The 20,031-nt window shown below is 37.9% G+C and overlaps 2 protein-coding genes across 3 annotated transcripts in view; both read left to right on the forward strand.

Moving 5' to 3' along the window:
- The first annotated feature begins 3,498 nt into the window (after positions 1-3,498).
- On the forward strand, positions 3,499-7,702 carry hmgb3a (high mobility group box 3a). The gene is made up of 5 exons (XM_043245478.1): positions 3,499-3,646; positions 5,512-5,718; positions 5,831-5,970; positions 6,234-6,408; positions 6,507-7,702. The coding sequence occupies exons 2-5, from the start codon at positions 5,569-5,571 to the stop codon at positions 6,681-6,683; spliced, it is 642 nt and encodes a 213-aa protein (XP_043101413.1). The 5' UTR covers positions 3,499-3,646; positions 5,512-5,568; the 3' UTR covers positions 6,684-7,702.
- Positions 7,703-8,867: 1,165 nt separating this feature from the next.
- The window catches only part of arrb2b (arrestin, beta 2b), a 31,611-nt gene continuing 20,447 nt past the window's right edge, over positions 8,868-20,031 (forward strand). Inside the window, exon 1 of one of the 2 annotated variants that reach the window (XM_043244199.1) lies at positions 8,868-9,090. In XM_043244199.1, the coding sequence (XP_043100134.1) occupies positions 9,068-9,090 (23 nt within the window). In that variant the 5' untranslated portion in view covers positions 8,868-9,067. The remainder of the gene's footprint in view (positions 9,091-20,031) is intronic. The other variant, XM_043244198.1, reaches the window with a different exon arrangement.

The following is a 20,031-nucleotide window of genomic DNA, read 5'->3' on the forward strand; positions in this document are numbered from 1 at the left end:
CTTAAGCTCGGCTCTGCTTTTCACTCAGAGAGCACACTGGGTTTTTTTTTTTTTTTTGGGGTTTACAAATAAACCTACCGATTATTCCTTCTTTGGCTACAAATGAATGATGGCTATGTTAACTTGCTAGTGAACTTTGTATGTAGAACAGGCGCGATAAGAGCGTGTTTACAGTTTAGCGAAGGACTGCTCTGAGGGATAATATGACCTCTCGTGCATTTGGCTATTCACTTGGAATGACTGAATTAGGATAATTGTGCGTCTTTGAATAATTAAGTGACTCGCACAATTGACTTCAGTTAATAATTTATATGTTTGGGTAACATGCATGGACACGGGGCTGTTTTATGGCCTATGTCCATGCATGTGCGCTCAGTAGCCTAATCGTCAGGTAGGCCTAATTAAAAAAAGTTTTATGCATTAGAAATTAAATGCAATTTTGGGGGGAAAAAAGAGAAAACGTTATTAAAGCGACACCACAGCTGCTGTGAAAACCCAGATGTTAATAAAATAAACAGTATAAAGTTCAAAACCACTGGTACATGAACAAACAGGGCAGTTAAAAACATGCAAAGCATGAAGACCTTTAAAACAGGGTGAGTTGTTTTGAATATAGACAGTCATTTCTATGGTGTGGCATATATATATAAATATATATATATATATATATATATATATTGCTATTATTAGGCACTTTGTTTGAATAGTTATTATATGTTGGATGTTATTGGAAATGAAACGCTATTATACTGTCATACGGTATAATGTTCTTGGTGTTCTGAGAGTAGAAATGGGCACTTAGGTTATATCTGTGTTTTACTGTAAGTCGATGAAACACAGTAAATCTAAAGTGAATGCGCCACAGTGACTCATCCATTCTGTTGATTGCAGATTGCTCACATAAAATACATCCCATTTAAAATCGGTGCATAATCTAGATAATATAAAATCATATACAGTAGGGACCACCCTTTTTTAATTTGTTGTTTTGTTCAAGCTTTTTAACATTTCCTGTTCAATTTCGTCTTGATATTAGTGGGGTTTTTAAACTGTAGTTTATATATTTTCAATATATTTTCATGTTTTATTCTAAAAGAATAACCCATCCCACTTTAACCCATCCCACAGCAGTAAGTAATGAACAAGCACTCTCTGAACACACACCCAGAGCAGAGTATAACATAAAATACATTAGTCTATAACAGCCAGTATATAATGGTCTATAATATTATATGATATTTACAGTATAACTGCTATAATAGTTATAATGTAACTGTAATATATAACATAAATTACAATAGTATAGTCCCTTGTGTGTTAAAAACTTTTTGACAAGTGGTCAATGAGATTACAAGGGTCGTCAAGAATATAAAGTTTCGTTAGTGTCATAGTAACTTTTTAAATGAAGAACTGTTTGAAGTTTAGTCATGATAAGTCACGCAACTTTCACTTTGACGCGGCTTAAGCGTGCTATAGTGGCATGCCAATTCTTACCAAACAGGAAGCATGCGCCGTTTTTCTTCTGCAGGTTTTACATTGTTTGTAATGCACAGTTTTGGGCAGTTCCAGATGAATGATGACCAAACTGTGACTAAATGGTGGTCCTACGTCATAGTATGAAAGACAGCCACTGTCATGGTTCTGCAACCAAAGATAGGATGTGAACATTTTCTAACAATGTCAGAAATATTTAAAATAAAAATACAAAAATGTATTTAAATACAAATAAAAATAATGTATGGAAAAAACATTTATATACAAATACAGTATTTAATATTTTGAAAATATATAAAATACATGTGAAATTGGAAATTGGCCAGTGATGGTACAGGCTTAAATCTGGCTGAACCTTACAAAACGTACATACCTCTTCCCTTCCCTCCCCTGTAGGAAATATGGAAATTGCTTTTTAAATAACGTGTTAAGGTTTCGTTGTATATAAAGTTTTTTTTAAATGTAAAAAAAAAGAAATGAAAAGAATTCATTTATACAGCATTCAACATGATTCGCTTTATTTTTTACCGCTCATCAGTGTCTTCACAATTGCACACAATCCCTACACTAAACCGACGGTGACAAAACAGTGATTAACCAAATTATTTTGTAAACATTTGCATAGATGGGTGAACACGATGCTTTAAATGCTTTACAAAATGAGTATGTAATAGTAGAACATATGAATAAGAGAATGTACAAGTTTATTAATAAGTTAAAGTTTACAAAATGTAAAGTTTACTGGGTTTTTGCATGATTTTTTGATTCATTTTTGTGGTTTTAAGAAGTACCCAAAAACATTTTCACATCCAAAAATGCCCCACAACCTCTTTTATTCTTTCATATTAACTGAGGGAAAATCAGAATGGTGCACTATTTTAACTTTACGAATGACTGACTTCTGCTCCTTATTTCAGAAAAGTGGCTCACTCAATGCTGAGTTCTACAGCTGCAGCTCACTTAATGAATAGTACAAAATCGTAAAATACTATAAATAAATAAATGCAAAATAGTATTTTGAATTTCAAATGCACATTTTAATGTATCTAAAATACTGTCAATTCCTGCATATGACGGTGTAAAACACTACACTGCCATACGCAGGTAATTATATAAAGAATGAAATAAATCAAACAATATTTTTGCCCTGATTTGAATGGTACAAGACTAAAGAAATCTATCATAATAATGTAGTATAACAAAACAAAATAGGACTTTTACTATCTGCCACAACCTATAAAATATCAAAGCAAAGAAAGTATGTAGGTATATCATAACAGGACAAGCTTCTCCCTTGTGCGTCTGCGAATGCAGTCAGTTTTATGTGGTGGTAAATATGATTTCAAGCACCGCGCTGGAAATGTCTCACGGCGTACATATTGAAAGCATACAAAACATTAAACCGTCTTTATCCATCTCCCTTCAGCAAATAGGCCTGCAGTTTCCAGACATCTGTAAAACTGAACAGTGGGAAATAAATGCGCGACCCTCATAGTGCTATATCAGCCACGATTAATACTTTTTTCTCTCACTTACGATTAATTATACAATTACCAAGCACTCAAAACCATGTTTTTGTATGACAAATCAAGCATCACGCGAAATCATACTCGAGATCACGTTTTTTATATTTATATAAATATATAACTCTTTGCCAGATCTTGCAGTAGCCTACTTTTGCAGGCTGTTTTGGTGGATATCATTAATTAACGTTAAAACAAAGTACCACTGAAAAATGAAAATACAGCATCTAAAGAATGCCAACCTGGTGTTTATTCGCTTGCAGGTTTGCAAGGGAATAAATCCTCTAAATCCATGCCGTATATTTTCACACATTGGCACTAAACTGATCACGAAAGGGTCCAAGAGCTGAAGCCCATGGTTTCTCCGTCTCTAAGTTGTCTGAGCATCCTCAAAAGTAAAGAGGCTGGGCGTACGAAAAGCCACGCCAGGACCAATCTGAGAGAGGAGTCGCTAGATGTGCATGTAGCGCTGCCCAATGGCGAGGAATGGAGGTTGTTTTGAATCGGCGAGACTGCCTGGCCAATCAGGCCGGTCTCGTGTTGAGCTAGCGCGAGGCTGAGCGCATGGGGTTTAAAGAGGAGAGAGAAGGGAAGACAGTGGCGAGATTTCAATCAACTCAACAACACAGGTACGGAAACCCGTCTAATATTTAGCACAACGCATTCTATTCCTCTTTAGCTAAAACACTGCATTTTATTCGCACTTGTATCTGTTTTTTGAATTAAATGTGAAACTAAGATTTATTCCCCTAAAACGTAATAAATGCGATTTTTAAAAAATAAAAAAATAAATGTCTACGTGCGTGAAGGTCAAGAAGGAGTTATGCATATTTGCAGTTTTGTTTGACAGTGTTCGCGATTCGCCAATTGCCTGTTTCTAATAAATTACAGAAACGTAAATAAAAAAAAAAACTCTTTCTTTAGAGGTCAAACGCAATTTTCAGATTTGCTGTTATTGCACTTAACCTGCTTTTGTTCTCTTTAACCGAAAGATTAAAAGTTATTAAACTGATTTCTTTCCCCGGACTGTATTCTTGACGCGCATCGCTGCTGAATATGGCTCGCTGTGTCCTGTCTATGAACCACCCTGCCTTCTTCTATACAGACCGATTTCGATGGCATCTTCGCGCTGTGAAATTTTTTATCACCGAGATCATTCGCTTACGCAATTATTCCTCGCTCTCTACCTTGCTATGCGAAACTCGCGACTGTGTGCGCCCTGAAAACATGTTATCGCGTTTTTCCTTTTCCAACTTAAACAAGCGCGCTTGCCGTGTATTAAAATGGCTGGCGATTGAGACCATTGACGAGCAGCTATTCCTTCACGCAGCAAGGACGGGATAATTTCAGACGGAAAACGCGCGTTTCTTACGCAAAACCGCCCGTTCCTTTCGTTTTCGCTCTAAAACGTCTATCTCTAACTCCTTATATTAAAATAAAGTCAGTGCACCGCGATTTATCATCTTTTTCAGCTTGACAGTCGCGCTGGATGCGCTCGCATAGGCAATGGCTGGCTGTAGTCTTTGTTAAGGCAGCACTGCGCCAAGCGACAGCTAGGGCTCAACTTAGAAAAACAGTTAAATACGCCAAAATACGACCCGACAGCCTTCCGCGTTTATTTTAAACTGAAAGCACAACATTTATTTTAGCTGATGAATATGTTTTTCTTTTTATTAAAGCCCTCGGGTGGCTAAAATCGTCTTTTAAACCCGAGGGGGTGTGTATTGCTTTGTTGCGCGGTCAACCCATCTGTTTGCTCGCGCTGCAAAGAAGCCATTTTAATGAATGAAGAACAGCAGCGCGAGGCAGAGCTTATACCAGTTACTATATATAACAGCCTCTATATGCTTGTAAACAGGCAGAACGCTGTAATGCCTGCTTTTAAACCAAGAGCAGCGACCGAGTACAAAATAAAACGTTAAAAAAGATTTACAAAAATAAAGGGCAGTTTCAGTCATGAAGATGATTTAAGGTGAAGGATGTTGAATAAATTCTACCCTATTGCCTTTCTGCTATTAGTAGTCACTTTTATGGGCTACCACCACTGTGTTTACACGAGCGGCCATGTGATCCGCTATATAACCTATAAGACTGTGTATGTCTGTGCAATACAGTAGTCCAAACTTTTGCTAATAAAAACAAAGGTGTGCTGTTAGTTGCTGTAGCACGGCAGCCGCAAAGAATATGGCGGTGGCACATTGTATTTCCCAAAAAAGGCTGTGAACACCAATCAGTCTCATTAATAATCAGTTCACATCCCCCATGCAAGAAGGACGGGTCTGGAATTCCCTTTGTGTATCATCTAGTCTAATAAGCCCTGCACCCCACTGATGTAAGAAACATAGTGCTATGCAAAATACTTAAGTACAATGAGCCATTTTGTGTTTTAATCCATTTTTAATAGCCACATCTGACAAAAAAAAAAAAAAAAAAAAAAAAAAGGTAATATTATTATTTTCAGTTGTTTTATGCTCTTTATTTCCTATCATTTTAGATACAAATACAGCACAAGAGAAGATTTTAGTCGACAGGCCCCTGTCAACTCACAAGAATGGCAAAAGGAGACCCCAGGAAGCCCAAGGGCAAGATGTCTGCTTATGCCTACTTTGTTCAGACATGCAGAGAGGAGCACAAGAAGAAGAGCCCCGAGATTCCAGTCAGCTTTTCGGAGTTCTCCAAAAGATGCTCTGCGAGATGGAAGGTTAGATTTGAAATGAAATTCTTGAATATTATTAGACGCAAATCGAGTACATAAAGCAATTCAGAAGTACTTTCATGTTCTCTGCGGTAAATTCTTTTGATTTGCTGCGTAGGCCATGTCTGATAAGGAGAAATCCAGGTTTGAAGACATGGCCAAACAGGATAAGGTGCGTTACGATCAAGAGATGATGCACTACATGCCTGGAGGCAAGAGAGGCAAAAAGAAGGATCCCAACGCACCCAAGAGACCACCGTGAGTAGACTTGACACACATTAACTCAATAATTCAATATGCAGTTATCGTGTGCAATGACTTATTCATTTGATGATATTCTGGCATCGTAATTATTTATTATGTGGAAGTTTAAATAGATTTTTTTTTCCCCAATTTGTTTTCATTATTAAATTGCTTTAAAATAAAAACGTGTAAGCTCTTTATTTTCTTTGTAAATAAGTTTCACGTTATTGCATTACTTTACAAACGCCGATGAATAAATGTATCTTGCTTACCACCAGCTCTGGATTTTTCCTGTTCTGCTCGGAACATCGTCCACAAATCAAAGCTCAGTATCCCAGCTTGGGCATCGGAGACGTGGCCAAAAAACTTGGCGAAATGTGGAACAGCCTCACAGATTCCAACAAACAACCCTATCTGATGAAGGCCAACAAGCTGAAGGACAAGTACCAAAAGGCATGTCCGAATCGAGATGCTTCAGTACTTCGCTATGCATCATATCGCAGTTCCAGTGTTTTGCGGTATATAATGATATGTCCTTTTCTTTCGCGCAGGATGTTGCTGACTACAAGACAAAGGGCAAGGCCGGGGGTGTGTCCATGAGCATGGGAATGATGGGGAATGGCATGGCTCCGAAACCCATGATGAAGAGCAATATGGATGACGAGGATGATGACGAGGAGGAGGAAGACGAAGAAGAGGACGACGACGAATATGATGATGATGAATAGACTGTCGTTTTTGTGTGTTTGATCATTTATGATTATAATAACTATTTCTCCCCCCATTGAAGTCCAGTAGATACGGAATACACTGGTGGTCTTTCATAGCTCCGTTGTTTTAATAGAGGTGGAATGTTTTGTGTGCCCTTGGTGAGAGACTTACTACCACAGTTTCTTACTTCCAGCTTTGTGTGCGTGTAAACGCATGTGCACATGTAAAGTTCTCACTTCATCATGGTAGCCCAGTGTCTTCCTAGCCCATCTTTGTATCCTTTTACCAGTTGTATAACAAAAGGCCTTTAAACAAGTAATCCCCTTCCTGTATATGTAAATCCCTGACCTATATATATATTTTTTGTTCGTTTAAGAGGTTCCTGAGTGTGTAGCTCTGTATATGGTTGACATTGAGTAGATATCGTTTATGATTGTAGTTTGTTGCATGTGGAAAGGTGCCATAGTTCGGAACTGTGCACCGATATCAGACATTTCATGCTGAAACCATCATTAGCTTCCTCTTTCTTGTCCAGGTTTGGAAAAGAGCAGTTGCCACCAGCACGTCAGTTAGTCCTGTTGCAGGGGTGTGCGCTATATGTTGTTTACTATACTACATGATATATTAGCACATCCATGATCAGTGTAGGAAAGATATTTGTATCGTCTTTCCTATATATTAACTATTGTGTGATCTAGGAATGCACTATAGAATTACTGATTTGTGTAAAATGCTGTGAAGTCAGGTCAAAATGTTACAAAAGAAGCAGAAAAGAACTATTAGCACTTTTGAAATCTGGCATAAAAAAGTATAGCATCGGAAGAAAAACAAGCCCTGATAATGTCTAAACATTAAAAAATGTCAGTACGGGCCAGTATCAATATGGTCACTGATATATTGTGCATCCCTAGTTTAATTCTTATTTTTTCGTTGAATATAAAGTAAGAAACAATGCTGATGATAAATCTGTACTTATCTGTATCTATGATTTTCATTTTATATGTTTGAGGTTTGCAATTAAATTGAAACATTTTTATTTGTGTTTTGTGTGTCCGTGTAGACCGAAATATATGAGAAACAACAGAACGAATGGACCTTGATGACAATATCTAACATATGGTATGCGCTATGCTTATTTAAAAACCTACAAAAATAGACGTAGGAATGATTTTGGTAAAGTGTTTAAAGTTTGAAATGTATAATGATAGTGGTGGCCCTTGCTTTTGGTGATAGTGAAATTGCAAAAAAAAACAACATTTGAGGCTGGCACTTCTTTCTTCAATTTATGCGATAGTTTTAAATAAATAAATATCACTTAAAAAAATCATGGTTCATGCCATCATAGCTCATAAACGTACTCTATAGCGCTAAGACAAGGCAGTAAAAAGTCCGGTTTGGGACAAGAAGACACTAATAAAGTCCTTGTGGTCCACTACAGTTTCATCAAAGGTTAGACTATAAATCTCTGATTTTCAATTTTATCTTAAACTAAGAGTTCTTGATTTCAGGAACTCTTAAAGGAAACGTCTTGCGTGTTTTCTAAACATGCCTATATGAGCGCAATAATCCGTAATCAACAGCAGCTGTGTTGAGACATATTTGACAGGAATATTCATTCACATGAATGTTGTTTAACGTTACGCCGCTAGATGGCGTGCGGTTCTGTTTTATTCTACAAGTTTGCATGAGTTCATGATTGCGTTGCATAATGCCATCATGGGAATTCTTTCGATAATGACATTAGTGACATGCTGAAATTAGATGGAAGTCACATGCAGTCATAAACGAGCTCTATATCAGTTTGTCGAGGAGAAAATTAACCATCGTCTCACAAATGCAGTTTATCAGTCCCTCGCAGTCTGTCGCTTTCCTGCTTAATGTCATCATTTTGACATTTTAATGAGATCCCCATTCAGAGATAACATTTCAACGTTTGGCATTTAGACGAAAATGCAAAAAGTCTCCCAAACCCTGTCAATTATATTACAAACACATTTCCACAGAACAGGTTTTTAGATGAATATCTCCAGTTTCATATATTTCAGTTTTCCCCCATACTGTACTAAGCGGCGAGAGTTCCTTCGAAACGACATTTCTGATTGGTAGTCTCTGGGGCAAAGTGGGCGGAATTGGTGACCCACTGGATGACGTCTCCACATTTGATTGGCCGCGGACGACGCCCATCAAAGGCTGAGGCCAAAGCCCAGTTGCTTGCTGTCTGAAGCGGCAGCGAGCGGAGTGGGGAGAGAGGCTTCCGTCTCTGGGCTGCGGAAACTACCCTGCGAAAGCCAGCGAGAGCGGCAGTGATTGAGGAAAGGAGGACCGCTTTACTCGAAGTCTCTGCTCGGTTAGACGTCTATTACACAGTATCTTCCCCTCATTGAAGGAAAGGCCTGCGGAGATGGGCGACAAGGCGGGGACCAGGTAAGAGACAGTTTTCAGCGCAGGTTCAATTCAGGCTCTGACTTCTTATTTTGAAGTCACGATATCATATTCTTACTATGATGGACATCTGAGGCTGGAGGCATGGCGTGGGAAACATACTAGTTGTTGTTGTTTTTTTCAGCGAGGCACACGTTTAATGTGTTAGTGTACCACAGGATATGCATCGGCACTCGAAGCAAACGCTCTTAAAAACATAATCACACTGGACATCTTATGTACTTCACCCAGGGTGGGGTGACTGACCAGCACGCTACACCATAAATCTACAGCCCTGCTCTGCAATTGAAATCTCTTCGGAGTATGCGTAGGAGTGCGGCATTTAGTTGCTTTAACTGCTCGCCTTATCAACTACGATCTGATGTTATCTTGTTTGAGGACCCAAGTTGTGACTGGTATTTTTTTCGCAGCGCTCGGTGCGGCTAGTCACGTTCATTCGCCACAGTAACAAGCTCTTACTTTGGCAGGTTATTTTAACGCTGCCTGGTTGTAAAAGACAGACGGTTCATGATTTTCCGCCCGAAAAAGTCTGTCTGTCGCACCCAGCGCGAGAAATTCCTGCTCATCACTGCACGCTCACTTCCTCAACTTTCAGAAAAAGGCCTCGACGTTTCCTGTTGCAGAGAAGCGGCGAGGTTTGATGTGACTAAAATATCGTTTTAACACCTCTGTGCCTGTTTGTGCAGATTAGGCCCTATAGGCGCAGTGTAGATAGATAGTCGAGTCGTGGGCGACCATGTACGTGCGCTGAGTTTGATGAGTAACCCAGCAGTTCTCTCAGTTGTGCCTTCAGTTCTGCTTACATGTCACGGCTCACACCATCATAAGAGGAAACCCACGGGCTTTCTGCCTCCTGTCTATTTGGAGGCTACATTTTGGGCTTTAACTGAGGGTTGCGTGTTGCTTTGACGTACGACGTTGTTAGTACTTGCACAATACATGCAAGAGGCCCTTTTAACATTCATATGTCATGTTAGTTTTCTTTATACAGCAATCCTGACCATATATATATATATATATATATATATATATATATATATATATATATATATATATATATATATATATATTCTTATTTGAAATTGAATGTTTTTTAACCTTCGTAGGTTTATGAAGCCCATGTCTGATTTAGTGATGATATGGAGCTCACGGCCAAAGAGGAAATGCTCTTTAATTTTTAAAGGCATGAAATTTAGTGCAGAGGTTATATGATCAAAAAGTAAGATGAAATCTTGACAGCTTGAAATGTTGTGGTATACCTGCAAAAATGCATATTATTGTCAGTTTTTTGTTGTGGCAAAGCAGGTAATGCGATATAATAAAATGAGGACCGAAAGAATGTTTTGTAAATAAATGATTTTTCTTAAAAAATGGTCGGTTAATCAAGTAAACCCTGTTTATCCTGAAATATCACTAACAACTTCTTGCACTGCATTCATTAAAAACAATGAATTATTGACAGCATAAAAAAAACATGCATACTGCAGTTTAGAGTTTGGAAATATAATGAAAAGTTTTTTTTTCGTACTAAAAAGCGCGATCAATCAGATGGCAGGAGGCAATGCGTGCAACAGGTTTATCAGCGAAGATTTGTTGTTTATAAATTATAAATTATAGGGTTAAAGGTACAGTTAATGTTCAGCCTTGACATTCTTCCAAACCTGTGTGATTTATTTTCTTCAGTGAAAGACAAAAGGCAAAATAAAAGCCTTAGTCACTGTTCGCTCTCATTGTATGGAGAAACGACGCACTAGAACGGTTACTGAGGCTGACAGTTCCTAGCATTTTGCCAAACGTCTCCTTTCTGTGTTCCACGGATGAAAGTAGGTCACAGGGGAACGACACGGGGGTGAGGAAATGATGAAAAAATGCCAATTTTGGAGAGAAAAAACCATTTAACCTTCATGTTTCTCTACTCAAGGCTTCGTTTTTTCCAATGAAATGCAAACTTTTGATTTGAAAAGAGCTCGAAAGAGATCCGTGATTGTTACATGGTTATTGTATTGTAATAAGATTAAATAGCACGGCTTTTGTGTGCGGGGAACAGTTGTTCATCAGCCCACTACAGAGCAAGCCATGCACGGCAAACTTAGCTCATATTGATTGACACACATTCATAGCGCTGCAAAGCTGTGAAAGAGGCGTTTTATGTAGGTGTCACCGGCCCTTCTGTGCATTCAAATTAGCCTTGGGTAAATTAAAGCTCGCTATCATTCCATCATTTTTGTATTTATCATGTTTGCTATTTATAAACGTATTGTGCCACCAAAGGCCTCAACGACATCCCCTTGCCTGTTAAAGTTTTTGCTAGGCGGGTTCTGATTCATCCACTCTCGCGCTCCTCTCGCTGGAGTGGTTGTGGGGGTGTCTGTGGATCTCGCAGGCTTAGTGGTGTGTGGTGGTCTTATGAAATGAAAAGGCAAATTCCCCTCTCTCTGTGTGTGTGTGTTGATGCTTATAAATTCATGCTCCAGCTCCGTCTGATGTTTACACGTTTTCCCAGTAAAATTTTTCATATGCTTGTTTCATTAACGTCAAGTTAGGATCAAGTCGCGGCGAGGTTTGCTTTTAAGCGCTTTGCATTGCTTCAAAAACTGTTAAAATGTTTTTGCACGACTTTAATTCATTACCGTGATCTGTTGGTAGGCCATTAGAATTATTAATAGTCACCTACCTTTCGACTCGTTAGTCATCAGATCCTCTGTAAACACAATAAATATATCGACGTGACAGGCGCGGCGGTGCAGCTTTCATTTACTCGCTAAAAACAGCTTGCTCACGGATCGTTCCACGCTTCGAGTCAGTTTATTTTTCGGTTCGCGAACAGAAGCGCTGTCTAAGTTGTTTACTTTGCAGTCGGTTAGTCGTTTTTACCGGTTTGACCTATACGAATGATTTGCGGACTGTTCGTGAACGCGAGAGACGGCCGTGAGTGCTTCGACGAGATAATGAACCGGTCTCTGCGTAGTAGGCTTTGCCGTCTCTCACATGACTTCTCGTTGGGTTTAGGAAGAAAGAGCTCGAAATGGGCAACATGGAAAGAAGAATGGAATGGCCAAACGGGAAAATATAAAAAGACAGTAAGGTGGAGCGCTTTGAGAGCAAAAGCAGTGCTTCTCTATTTTCCAACTTTTGCAGCTGTTTTAAACCTAAGTGCATGTTAACGATTGCTCTTCGGTCCAGTACCAATTCGCAAGAGATGTGAGTGCAAAGAGTCATGAGTTATTCAAGGGAACTTGTCATGCATTGGGAGTGACTCCTCGGGTCACTCCGAGTTTGGTAATCACAGGGAATCACTGTGGTGAGACCAAAACAGGAAAAGTGGTTGGAAACGTTGTTTAAGTGCTGAGCAAAAAGTCATGTAGCTCCATACCAGCGTTTTTGTATTTGCGCCACGCTTGCGCAATATCCTGCAGCTGACTTGAACATTGATTGGGGAGTTACTAGAGGCTGGTTAGTATATATTCCCCACACTCCAGCTTGTGACATCTGCATGCTCAAACCTGTACTCCCCTCGTGCTGTCCTCATTTTGTAGTGGGATTGATTGGTGCAGTCCATTAAATCACATCTGCATCAGTACACGGGCGTGATGAGTGCTTTCACTTCTTCTCGTGTTGTAGCTTTCCCCTTACACCATCATCAGCGTACTTTGCCCCGTTGATCTCACCTCTTTACCTTTTTGCTCTTTCTTTTGTCAGTGTTGATTGTCAATGTGACTGGTCCTCTAGTTTCACAAGGAGTCAGTTTTTATGCATAGATAATGAGTGTTTTATATGTGCATTTATGTCAGTTTGCCCGTGTAATAATCCCAAACTGCATTATTACTGACTTTCTTCTGCGAAACACAGAATGAAAATGTTTTCGTTCAAACAGTGAAAGGAGGTCATACAGGTTTGGAACGACATGAGGGCAAGTAAATAATGTTAGATAATTCATTTTTAGGTGAACTGTCCCTCGAGTCTCGTTGACCTAAATGGAAAGGGTGTTATCAATAATGGCACACAACATGGTCACAGTGTTGCTGTTGCCACCCAGGTTTGATGCACATGTGTGTGTTTCTCTCTCACAAACACACACACACACACACCCCTCTAATTCATCAGCTGATGGCTCCATTATCTCATTTTAAGCTGAAAGGGCAATTCACTGGAGACTATTTAGACACCTGTCTGCTCTGATGGATTAAGTCTCTACTTTTAACAGGCGCCCGGTTCCTCTAACATGGTCTAGTTTGTAGACTGAGTTAACCTCTCTCATGGGATTTTGTTCCAGATGAATGATGTTCTGCTCCACTTGTTTCGTTTTCATAGATGTTGTGGGTTTATGTGTGCTGAATAAGGCCTTATTTGCAAAAACTAAAGCTTACTCCACATTTTTAAGTTTTATGGCACCAAATTAAGGTTGTTTTGGGTGGTTTCGCAAATATTAAGAACGCGTCCCTTGTTCAATTTAAATAGCATACCTAATAACTCTTATTGTAAGCATATAATACAACGCAAACTTTTTAAAATGTGGGTTATTCACACATGCGCACTAAAATGATTTATTTCCAGGTGTTATGTGCAATTAAAACTGTCTTTGCACTTGGCGTACATGTAAAAGCCAAAGTATTGTCTTGCCGGTTCTGAATTTTTTTAATATAAAAATTGCATAAAGTAATATTATGTTTTTACTTAGGAAAGCTACACTTCTACACGGAAGCTACACTGTTTAGCATGCAATATATAAAGATTAGGCCTTTGAGCAAGGCATGAGCAGTATTAATATTGTTTCTTGTCTTAGCAAGCTTGTATAATTATATAAACAGTCTTGACTTTCTCTAAGAATATCTAAGTTGTCAGGAGTATTGTCCTGTGCATATAAGACATTGTGATTCACTTCACACTGTCCCCTAGGCTCCTATTACGGAAAGCTGGAATTCAGAAGAATTGACCAGTTTGAGTTCCCAATGGGAAGTGGTCTAGAAAAATAACATTTATACACGCAGAACCCCAGCAATGGAAAAATAATAAAATGGAGAAGTGTTCTCAGCCGGCTTCCTTTTTTTCCATTATATTGTCGTTTTAATTAGCAAATTGCTTGTACTTGACCTCTATATCTTTTTTCCAAATAACTTTTACTTTGCTCTAGATGTGGGCTGTCGAAAGTAAGAGGGAAGAGCTCTTTAGTATAGGCTGTAATTACGGCCGCTGGTGCACACTTGCTCTCTGACAGCAGCTCTGTGACGTCACGCCGCGTCTGAACGCTTAGCCTAGCGTCCTGTAAATTGTCCGCGTGTGTAAATGGCTGACAGGTGATTATAACCAGACATCCTTGGCGCTTCCCTTGGCTCCATCCTGAGACAACAGCGAGATTGATTAAGTCTCTCTCTCTTTCACACGTTTACTATCTCCATCCATTACTGTGTCTATTTTTCTCAGTACTGTCTCTTCCTGCTAGATCATCTCCCTTGGTTTGATCTTTTTGTTTTTGCACGATCACTTAATTTCTTTAAATTTCATGTTTTTAATATACACATGCCACCAAATGTGAGTGTCCGGTTGTTTGTCATGTGGGAGGATTTGTTTACTGTACGATTGATGATTTTATTAGGGCTTATTGTTAAACATTTCCTGGTTCTTGTCTTAAGGGCAAGTAAATGATTATTTTTTCATGTTTTATTGTATATACTTTTTTGTCCCAAAACGTTAGCAATATAGCCTTGGATAATCATCAGTCATCAGAATTGTGAATTCAACTATATTGGCAAATGGATAGCATTGTTTTTACAAACTATTTTCAATTCATTTTATTTGCCTGAAGGAAGACTTGAAGGAAGTTCTGTCATCCTGTTATATTAACAGCTTTATTTCTTTGAATATAATGAGCCCGGAGAACGGTGTATATACTACACTACAAGCAAATGCGATTTTGAAAGATGCTCTTAAAGGTATAAGTTACCAAAAATAGAAATTGTAATTTACAAAAATAAATTTCACTCAAGCTTCACAACTTTCTTCAACAGAACATAAAGGATGTTTCTAACCATATGGTTTCGGGTAATATTGGCTTACATTGTATGGACACTTTAAAGACCTTTTCAATACATTTTTGCAAATTAAAAAACCAGGCAAGTTTGTAATGACATAAGTGTGAGAATGTACATTTTGTTTAGTTTTCTATGATATTGTTTATATGTAAATGTTTATGCCGCCTCTGTGCCGTTTAAAAATAAAACAGGCAACCTTATCCAGTTTGACCCTTATTTATATATTTTTTTCCAGCATTGTCCTGAACAAGTGTCAAAGTTGAGTCCTGAGTTATATTTGTTTTTGTAAACCGTCCTTACAGCCCAACCCAGTCCTGTGATGAGCCGTATCCACTTTTTTAACTCTCAAAAAAAAAACCTGTTTGTGTAGATCCAGAAACTTCATCCCTGCTCCATATGAATTGCTATTAATCGTTTGACAGCACTGTTTAAATCATAATGTAATATTGGTGCATAACTCTGATTAACACGTCCGTCTACAGTGCTTCTTAAACCTTTTTGCAGTTTCAACGTTGACCTTGCCTGATTTCTGTTTCTTCTTCTTTGCTGAACCCTGTTAAGCTCTTTATGATCTTCAGACGGCCGTTGGGGTGCATTTATAACAGGCTATGTTGTGCAAAAACTCACACTGAATATTGCGGTCTAATAATCGTAGATTATATTAAACAAACAGCGTCACGGGTCAGAGTGTGATGTTTCGTCTTAGTCTTGTGTGATTTGATTTTAGTAGTAGTAGTAGTAGTAGTAGTAGTAGAAGCGCTCCTCACATGGGACAACATTTCCTGACAGCAACTTAGCTTAAACGGACTACTGGAATATATTTCCATAAACAAGGGCGTGAAATGTTTTTCATACCTTATTTGTCTGCACGTTTTGCTGTTTTTCTTGTCCTCTTTTGAGCTATAAAAACATGCTAACACAAGCACATGGAGTCAGCAGGCGACAGGAACACACGCAGGGTTCCATGTTCAGGAAGGCAGCGAACGCTTGACCCCTGCCTTTCTCGTCTATGCACTCAACGCTTGCACATGTCTTTTATGTGCGTGCATCTTCCTCAACACTTTTGCTGTCTCATTGTGAACTCTGATCATTTTGAATATTCCCTGGCGTATTCGTGTCCGCACACGTGAGTTATGACAAGACTTTGTGTCGCGGCGATCTCGATGCCCCGAGGTTGTTATTGAGTGCGTTTCTGGGAGGGAGACTTCAGGACGATACTGAAAGGGCTTTATTATGTGGGATATGCTTAATTGTATTCTCATAACTCGTGACATATTTTTGTTTTCCGTTGACGTTTATAAATCATTGCACGGGCCAGACAGGACTGAGGAAGCTGAGACCCGCCAGACAGCAGCTTGCTGATTCAGTGTCACCTGTTAACAGTATAGAGCACTAATGCTGTCTACTTCCTGTTTGGTATTTTTTTTGTGTTTTTTTTGTTCTAGAGGCCATTTTCAATTTCCAGTATACTTTTAAAAACCGCTGCGAGTTACACAAGCAAATCAAATCAAGGACATTTAAGTGCTCTAAAAAGTAGTTGAAAAGCATTATTGATTTTACATTTCATTATGTAGCAACAAATATATATATATGTATATATATATATATATATATATATATATATATATATATATATATATATATATATATATATATATATATATATATATATATATATATATATATATATATATATATATATATATATATATATATAGTACTTAAATGACTTTGCTGTTTGGCACAAATATGGAAAACATTATATATATATATATATATATATATATATATATATATATATATATATATATATATATATATATATATATATATATATATATAATTATTATTTATTTATTTATTTATTTATTTATTTATTTTTTTGACAAGAAATGTCACTTTCCAATTCATTAGTCACTATAAGTAAATAATGTAGTAATATGTAAAATTACCTGTGCTACAAACCAGAGTGTAATAAATTAAAATACAATGCTAAAAAATGAGTTCGTATGGCATGCCGTACTTAAAGTGAATATAAGGGCTTTTGAAAATTTGATCAGTTATTCAAATATAATGTTTCGCCAAGATTTTATTTTTCATTAATTGAGGAATTACATTTTTGAGGGGAGTGGAGTAGGGAAAAAAGGAACAAAATTAGAGTTGTGTGACTTGAGTGTTGCGTTGTTATAATGCTGTTTCATTACATTTACATTTAGTCATTTAGCAGATGCTTTTATCCAAAGCGACTTACAAATGTTTCACGCATGAGATGCTGCAAGAGATGCGAGCACACAAGTCAAACATGTCCACGATTACATAGAGAAAAAAAAAGGTTAACTCAACATATATATTTTCCTCGCATTATTCCTGCGCACATAACATGTGCAAGACAGCTTTGTACGAGATGCAGTTGTATTTCAAGCATCTTTTCTGCAAAGATATTTAACAAGTGATTTGTTTAATATTTGCATCGTGTTGAAAAGCTAATGTGTGGCTCATTGGAATATAATTTTCTTTAACTGCAGGGTTAATAAAGAAAAGGTTGCTTGAATCATATTGTAGTTACATTTTCAAGTTAAAAAAGATTTAATGATCACCCAGTCTATAAGAAAATTGCAGAATGTGCAAGATAAAGGAAGTTCCGGTGTATCTCTTTTTTTTTTTTTTTTTTTTTTATTCAATTGCTGCTCGAAAATGACACTCTTCACAAATGTCTTTCTCAGAGCGAGGCCTCAGTCGGTCTGTATGCTGTACTTCTCTATTCTGATGCTTTTGCAGGACTCATTGAAAATGTGTGCGTATATATCCGTGTGCATATATTTCTACGTTCGGCTCATGGCTCAGACCCGTGGTGGTTTCTCACACCTACACAATAAGAACAGGAAACGCTCAGGCCGAATGAAGGAAGTGTGACCACCACATGATTAGGCAAGGGTTTTGACTCCGCTTCTCTCCTCCTTCCTCTCTCGCTCATGCGCTGTCTCTGTCTTCCTTTCGGCTTCAACCCTTTTTTTTTTTCAACCTTCATTTCTGTCAACACTTTTCTTTCCTCTTGGTGTTTTTGCAACTCTCTTCCTTCATATTTCAGATTCTTCAAAACTTTTTTTTGCTGCACTCTTAGATATTCGGGTCGGCCGTTCATCGCTAACATACAATTACTTCATTTACTACAACATTTTTTTTAGTTTAAGACATTTTACAAGGGTTTAAAAAGTTTAACCGCAAATTGTGTAACTTTTTTGCATGTTATTGAAATGTCATCCTTGCCTTTTTCTGATTTGACTAGGTGTAATATAGGGTTTCGTTTGTTATATGGGTTTATTTTTTCTCTCATTTCCTGGCTAATTGAACTGTTTGTGATGATAGTAGTTATATAGAGTTAGTGTGGAAGTGGGTCGGGTTTCCTAGGGCTTGGGAGAGAGGAAAACGGGATCAGGATGTATGTAAAGATTCTGCTGAAGCGCAGCAACCTTTCTTCCTCAAAGCATTGTGGGAATAGAAATGAGTGTGTTTATTAGCTGACATGTCACATTATCAGCTTTTTTTCACTCTTCCCATACCTCTCTTTAAGAGTGAGGCCCTCCGTTTAGGAAACTCCAGTATGGATCTTTCCAGGTTCACTCCCTCTGTTTAGGTTCATTTTAAATTAGCAGATTTGAAACATATTTTTGTGTGTGCGTTAAGGATAGTTGACCAGATGGAAATTTCGAGGGCCAATTAGCAGAGTTGTGTTTGTTGGGTACGACTGTAAAGCACATTGTGTGAAAGTTATCTTTTAGAAAGGTCAAGGTGTGAGGCCTGAGAGAGAGCCATCTTAGCACTGCGTGCCGCGTTGTTGCTTGCTAATTGCTAAAGCACAACCATTCTGCTAAGGTCCTGTCACTTGCAAGGTTTTTCACAGGAGCCTTCCTTTTTCAGACATAGCTAGTGTAGAGGATAAAAGCTAGTGTAGAGGTCAATATCTTGTCAGTCTGTTTCCGTTGTTTGTTCTCGGTTTTTTAAATTGTGCTCCGCTTTTTTTGTGGTGCCTGTAAAGATAGTCTAGGTGAAAAAAAAAAAAGTCTGTGATTTCCCCACTCACTCATTTTCAACCGCTTCCCGAGCTTCTTTTAATCTTTTGAGACGTCACAGTTCGGCAAGCTTGAAAGGGATGGTGTAACTTCGGCAATAGAAATAGTTGCTCAACTGCTGAAGTGTGGTGAATAAAATCTAACATTTAGTTGTGGGTTTTATTCGGTATCACTTCTTGCGTTTTAGTTAAACTTAGTAAGTCCACTCCACTAAACGAAATGAAATGTAGTGAGGTCATGGCACGACAACAACAATGTAACGATCTGGATTGTTTGAAGGTACGTTCAAAAGGACAGCGTCTATTTGTAATGTTATAGATGTCTTTGCTGTCACTTCTGTTTTGAAGTATGTAGCCCAGTATTTCTCAAACTTTCAGACTCAGATGTCAGACTTGAAAAGATCTTCGGTACATTTGAGGAGAATAAGAAAACACCAGTTCTAATACTGTTTAATAAAACATAATCAAGTACAGTCCAATTATCCATATTAATGTCATTAATTATGAAATTAATGTCAAGCAATTGGCTTTTTATAGTCTTTCCTAAACACTGTATTTTCACTTCAAAAAATGCTTTTCTAGCTAATATTCTGTTGTCTTATTTCCAGAAATCTAGAAATCCTGAAATCAAAGATTGTTTTAAACAAGGAAAGTATATTGTCTTATTTTCAGAAAAAAAGGCAAAATTGAGTTTTTACAAGCAAAGTAATCTTGTCTTTTTGTTTGATATAAGATGATTTTGCTTACCCCATTGACATAATTTTGGCTCCTTTCTCTGAAAACAAGACAATAATGTTTACTTGTCTAGAAAATTCTCCTTGGTTT

The sequence above is a fragment of the Puntigrus tetrazona genome, chromosome 7 (assembly GCF_018831695.1).
Source record: "Puntigrus tetrazona isolate hp1 chromosome 7, ASM1883169v1, whole genome shotgun sequence".
Taxonomy (NCBI): domain Eukaryota; kingdom Metazoa; phylum Chordata; class Actinopteri; order Cypriniformes; family Cyprinidae; genus Puntigrus; species Puntigrus tetrazona.

Bases quoted from the DNA above. Each gene is read 5' to 3' on its own strand.
- hmgb3a (XM_043245478.1), top strand. From the start codon at position 5,569: ATGGCAAAAGGAGACCCCAGGAAGCCCAAGGGCAAGATGTCTGCTTAT. The intron at 5,971-6,233 runs GTGAGTAGACTT...GCTTACCACCAG, and splicing joins AACGCACCCAAGAGACCACC to CTCTGGATTTTTCCTGTTCT. The intron at 6,409-6,506 runs GCATGTCCGAAT...TCTTTCGCGCAG, and splicing joins TGAAGGACAAGTACCAAAAG to GATGTTGCTGACTACAAGAC.